At 44.3% G+C, this 6,000-nt stretch overlaps 1 protein-coding gene across 4 annotated transcripts in view; it reads right to left on the bottom strand.

Annotated features, from left to right (window-relative positions):
- KIAA1549 (KIAA1549 ortholog) overlaps positions 1-6,000 on the bottom strand; it is a 115,497-nt gene that overhangs the window by 29,344 nt on the left and 80,153 nt on the right. For all 4 annotated transcript variants that reach the window (XM_075602490.1, XM_075602493.1, XM_075602491.1 and 1 more), the window contains exons 8-9: positions 5,346-5,491; positions 2,861-3,038 (exon numbers count right to left, since the gene is read on the bottom strand). In XM_075602490.1, coding sequence (XP_075458605.1) covers positions 2,861-3,038; positions 5,346-5,491 — 324 coding nt within the window. The remainder of the gene's footprint in view (positions 1-2,860; positions 3,039-5,345; positions 5,492-6,000) is intronic.

The following is a 6,000-nucleotide window of genomic DNA, read 5'->3' as shown; positions in this document are numbered from 1 at the left end:
CTCCCCCCCACAAGGGTTAATCCTCCAGCACAAGGAAGTCCGTGGGCACGTTACAGCAGTTTGCCCCGGGTGCCGGAGACCATAAGTCTGGCTGCGTCTAAGCCAATGTAACAGCGATATGGTGAGGAAGACTAATCGAAGACAAAAGTTTCAAGATGACGTGATTGGGAAGAAGCAAAGTCTCGCCCTCAAACACAATTAATCAGCAATGAAAGACTTCACATATAGAGGGAGGGCTTCTACAATATATTGTACAAGAACACCGATAACATAGGGCATAATCAAGCTGATGAAGAGCCAAGAGAAACCACCACTGGTGAACCATGCGTCCTTCCATAAAATATAGCAAAGGCAATAAAATCAATGAAGAATGGGAAGAGCCCAAGGGAAGATGGAGAAACGACTGAAATCCTGATGGAGACTAGGGAAGCAGAGAAAATCAATGACCTCACTATTTTAGAAGCATTCGGAAGTCAAAATGTTGAAGAACTGTACATTGATATTATAAGGAACATTATAGGCTAAAGCTGTAACATTCCAGGCATGATTGAAATCCCCGCTCTCTGATTGGTTAAAATTCCAGGCATTATTCATTCAGTAATGCCCAGAATTTTTGGCAGCTTGCCAAGTTTTTATTTCTAGCCAATCAGCTTTTCCTTTGTCAGAACAGCTCTGAGACAGGGCAGGGGATTGGTCAGGAGACAGCAGCCAGGCAGTGACTGGTCCCCCTCCCTCCGTGCACAGAGCTCCCCGCCGGACACAGTGAGGAGGGAGTGTGTGTTTGTAGCTGCAAAGTAAGTGTCTGTCTGCAGAGTTTGTTTGTAGCTGCAGTTTCTGTCTATCTAGTGTGTGTGTGTGTGTGTGTGTGTGTGTGTGTGTGTGTGTGTGTGTGTGTAGCTGCAGTGTGTGTGTGTGTGTGTGTGTGTGTGTGTGTGTGTGTATAGAGCTGCAGTGTGTGTGTCAGCAGCAGCAGTAGCAGGATGTGTGGGTGTAGCTGCAGAGTTTGTATGTACTGTAGCAGCAGCTCCTGTGTGTGTGTGTGTGTGTGTGTGTGTGTGTGTGTGTGTGTGTGTGTGTGTGTGTGTGTGTATAGAGCTGCAGTGTGTGTGTCAGCAGCAGCAGTAGCAGGATGTGTGGGTGTAGCTGCAGAGTTTGTATGTACTGTAGCAGCAGCTCCTGTGTGTGTGTGTGTGTGTGTGTGTGTGTGTGTGTGTGTGTGTGTGTGTGTGTGTGTGTGTGTGTGTGTGTGTGTGGTGCTGTTGTGTTGTATGTGTGTGTGTGTAGCAGCAGAAGAGTTTGTGTGTAGCTACCGAGTTTGGGTGTAGCTACCGAGTTTGGGTGTAGCTATAGAGTTTGGGTGTAGCTATAGAGTTTGGGTGTAGCTATAGAGTTTGGGTGTAGCTATAGAGTTTGGGTGTAGCTACAGAGTTTGGGTGTAGCTACAGAGTTTGGGTGTAGCTACAGAGTTTGGGTGTAGCTACAGAGTTTGGGTGTAGCTACAGAGTTTGGGTGTAGCAGCAGTTTGTGTGTGTGTAGAGCTGCAGTGTGTGTGTCTGTATGTGTGTGTTGCAGAAGAAGAGTTTGGGTGTAACTACAGAGTTTGGGTGTAACTACAGAGTTTGGGTGAGTGCATAAACTAAAAAAAAAATTGTCGGCTACGCTTCCGCACGCCTGCAGAAGCGTGCGCGAGCCCCTACTATAGCCGCTCTCATTGCGGCTGCAGGGGCTCACTGCCAAGCGTGAGCGCGGGTCAGCGCCTACGCGCTGACCATGCCCGCGGCCTTAGACTTGGAATGCGAAGACAATTCAGAAGCTTCAGACAACCCAAAGAAATATGGAGGCATGTATTCTGGGTTATTACCTGAAGAGACAGGAGAAAGAATGAATGGGTTCAGAAGCAAGCAAAAGTCTGTGACATCATCACAAGGGTGAAGAAATTAAAATGGCGGTGGTCCAGTTTATGTCACATGAAGAAATGACCACGGATGGATGAAGATGGTACCCGACTGGAATGGAAGAGTTATCAGAAGACCAAAAGTAAGCTGGGTGGATAAAATTAGAAGATGCGTTGGAGCAACATGGAGAAGACAGGCTGCAACCGCAGAACCTGGGAGATCATTGGGGAGGTTTTCTTCCAGCCGTTTGATCGAGAAAGGGAGATGAGGATATATATATATTAATATATATATCAAATGGAAATATTACTGTATGCTCATTTACATGTCTAAGACAGGTCTGCAACCCCGCCTTTCACTATTATCACCCAGCACACAGCATTTCCACTGCAGCAGGGGATTCTGGGAAATGACATGCAAATGAGCACACAGTGCCACCTTTTGCTTCAAAACCATTCAACATGGTTCCCTATAGGCTTAAGTTTGCTGCATGGTCACAGCTTTGAGCACAGCCAGGGTTAAGATGCATAGCCAGCAAACCCACCCACAGACAGACTGTTTCGACCTTAATTGGTCTCATCAGTGTGGGGTTGGTTATACTGGCTATGCAAAAACAAAGCAAGGGATAGGTTTTATCATACTTAGTTAAGTTATGGTGGGTAAAAAAAGTGACAAAAACCCTCCACAGCAAAGCATATAGCAAATGGAAATATTACTGTGTGGAGCATACAGTAATATTTCCATTTGCTATATGCTTTGCTGTGGAGGGTTTTTGTCACTTTTTTTACCCACCATAACTTAACTAAGTTTAATAGAGTGGATTTAACATCGAGGCGAGTTCCTATTGGCCCAAGCAGCACACGTGTGATACTAGGTGGTGAGTAGATTTTTTTGTTCGCCGAGTAGATTTTTTGGTGATTTGCCGACCACTGTATAATATATATATAGTTTCCCCGGATACTTACGTTGAGCCACAGCTCCCTCTAAGCGATACCCCAGGATGATGGCCGCTCGCTGGATGTTCACCTCATTAATTAGGTCTGAGGCTTTAGTCGCAGCCAACCGATCCCCATTGTGATCCTCCAAGAAATAGATTAGCTGCACCGGGTCACCGGATCCGCCCAGGCGGGAGATATTCACTACCTGTGACATGCAAACAGCCAAGAAACACGTGGCACACACAGGGTGAGACTATGCAAACAGCCACGAAACACGTGGCACACACAGGGTGAGTATATGCAAACAGCCAAGAAACTGGACCACGCTATACTTTGTTCTGGGGACGCACCCGCTCTGCCCCCCACCAACCCTACCACTTTTTACCATCATGTAAAATCAAGGATTTTATCATTAAGGCCGGTTCTATACTGCCGGGGCGTGCTACGCCGTGCGCGCGCACGGCAGTTATAGATGGCTGAGGTCAGCCAGCCCTTCTATACAAGGGCCGCGCGTGCACGGCAGGGAGCAGGGAGCCGACAGGCAGCGGGGAAGAGAAGGAAAATCATCTTTTCACGCCGCTACCGCCGCTGAATGTATGTATATGTGTGTGTGTGTGTGTGTGTGTGTGTGTGTGTATATATGTATGCATGTATATGTATGTATATGGGTGTGTATATATGTATGCATGTGTATGTATGTATAAGTGTGTGTGTATATATGTATATGTGTATGTATGTATATGTGTGTGTATATATGTATGTGTGTGTATATATGTATATGTGTATGTATGTTTATGTGTGTGTATATATGTATGCATGTGTATGTATGTGTGTGTGTATATATGTATATATGTATGTATGTATATGGGTGTGTATATATGTATGCATGTGTATGTATGTATAAGTGTGTGTGTATATATGTATATGTGTATGTATGTATATGTGTGTGTATATATGTATGCATGTGTATGTGTGTGTGTATATGTGTATGTATGTATATGTGTGTGTATATAAGTATGCATGTGTATGTATGTATGTGTGTGTGTATGTATTTGTGTGTCTGTACAAATGTAATAAATATTTTATTTTTACCAATGTTTTTTTTTTAATAAATAATAAGTTACACATACATACACACACACACATACATACACACACACACACATACATACACACACACACACACACACACACACTTCGAACAGGCGCGTTCACGGCCGCACACACTATATAACAGCCTTTAGGCACCATGAGGGCTTTGGTAGCGGTTACAGGAGGAGTTAGTTGGTGCATTATTATAATGAGACGCATCAAAAGTTGCGCCTATAACTGGTGCAGTTTTTCTCTCTATGCCAAATTTAGGTTTAGCGGCCAACAGTTTCTGTGCCAAATGTAAGAAACAAAATTAACAAGATTCATAAATCTGTCGCTGCGGGCACACCTTCCACATTTGATCTGTGTTTCTGTTACAAATGGCCCCTTAATTCAATATTAACATTTTTCCTGACCTCATCTCAAGTTTACTTACATACACACAAATATAAATGTATACATACACATTTAAAGTATATTGTTTTTTTATCTAAATCTAAGGCACCAGTCACCGGACGTGAAGCAGGGAGTACGTTAGAGAAAACAATAGGGTTAGGGAGTGATCACAAAACCACACCAATTGAAACGAAATAATGGGTGAATATATGGTAATCAAAAAAGTGGGTGCAAACTGTGAACTGAAAAGTGAATCAGAAAAATGGGGGGAAGGAGAACACAAAATGGATGTGTCTCCTAAAAGAATTCACTATACTGCACTCCTACTTAATTTTAAAATTTAACTTTTAATATATATTTACATAAAACATGTTACCAAATCGTTGTGTATTGTGCATTAAAAATAAATTAAATTATCAAGAACAAGCGTCCGTGTCAGTGAATGTGCGTTGGAATAATCTCAGACAACAAATTGTATTCGAGATAGCAGGACACAAGGCGCTAATAGTCAGGGTATAAACCCCTCTGGGACACCTATGAGACCAGGTACATGTGTATATATATAAATATGACTAACAGACTCAGTGAATGATTGTATCACGAAAATACTGCAGTCCTGCTTGGACTTATAAACCACAGAGCACTTAGGGATGTTAGTTAAGGATGTATAACCATCCACTAAGTATAGAAGTGCTACTGATAGTGTGATAATGGAGGGTGAATGATTCACAGCATAGTGAAGCAATTGTTCACAGCATTTTGGTCAGTGAATCATTATACAGCACACTCCAAATGAACATGTCATATAGAGAGCAGGAAGGTTTACACACTGAGTGTTAGTAAAAGTAACCAATTTAGATCTACATAGATAGAGCCAGGAGACTACAGAACACTACATAAAAGCAGCTCCAAGTAGGAGACTGACAACATTGCACGTCCGTTATGGTGTACGTTACGCAGAGATTTCGGATGACCCTGAATGCCCTGATTCATGTTCCTCTCCTGCTCACTCTCGGTGTCTCACCTGGACGGTGTTGCCTCCCGCAAAGCTGGCTCGTTTCCAGATGCGTTTTCGTGCCATCGCCTCGCTGATGAGCTGAGCCAGCTTCCTCTCCATCTCAGTTTGAAATGCTCCATCTATGAGGTGCTGCTCCATCACCCCCAGCAGAACTGCGCCCCCCCGGGGGGAAAGACACATGCGGGGCTCAGAATCCGTTCATTACTAATCACTACACACTGCAATTGTAAAATGTGACACATGTAAACGCTAGGAAGAGTAGTAGGTGCATGGAATAGCCTTCCAGCAGACGTGGCGATAGAAAGGAGAGAGGAGCTCCGGGGTAGAGGAGAATGTGTGAGAGGAGCACCGGGGGAGAGGAGTATGTGTGAGAGGAGCACCGGGGAAGAGGAGTATATGTAAGAGGAGTATATGTAAGAGGAGCTCCGGGGGAGAGGAGTATGTGTAAGAGGAGCACCGGGTGAGAGGAGTATATGTAAGAGGAGCAGCGGGGGAGAGGAGTATATGTAAGAGGAGCAGCGGGTGAGAGGAGTATATGTAAGAGGAGCAGCGGGTGAGAGGAGTATATGTAAGAGGAGCACCGGGGGAGAGGAGTATATGTAAGAGGAGCAGCGGGGGAGAGGAGTATATGTAAGAGGAGCAGCGGGGGAGAGGAGTATAT

The sequence above is a fragment of the Ascaphus truei genome, chromosome 5, assembly GCF_040206685.1.
Source record: "Ascaphus truei isolate aAscTru1 chromosome 5, aAscTru1.hap1, whole genome shotgun sequence".
In the NCBI taxonomy this organism is placed as follows: Eukaryota; Metazoa; Chordata; class Amphibia; order Anura; family Ascaphidae; genus Ascaphus; species Ascaphus truei.
This window is presented reverse-complemented; position numbering and strand designations above follow the sequence as displayed.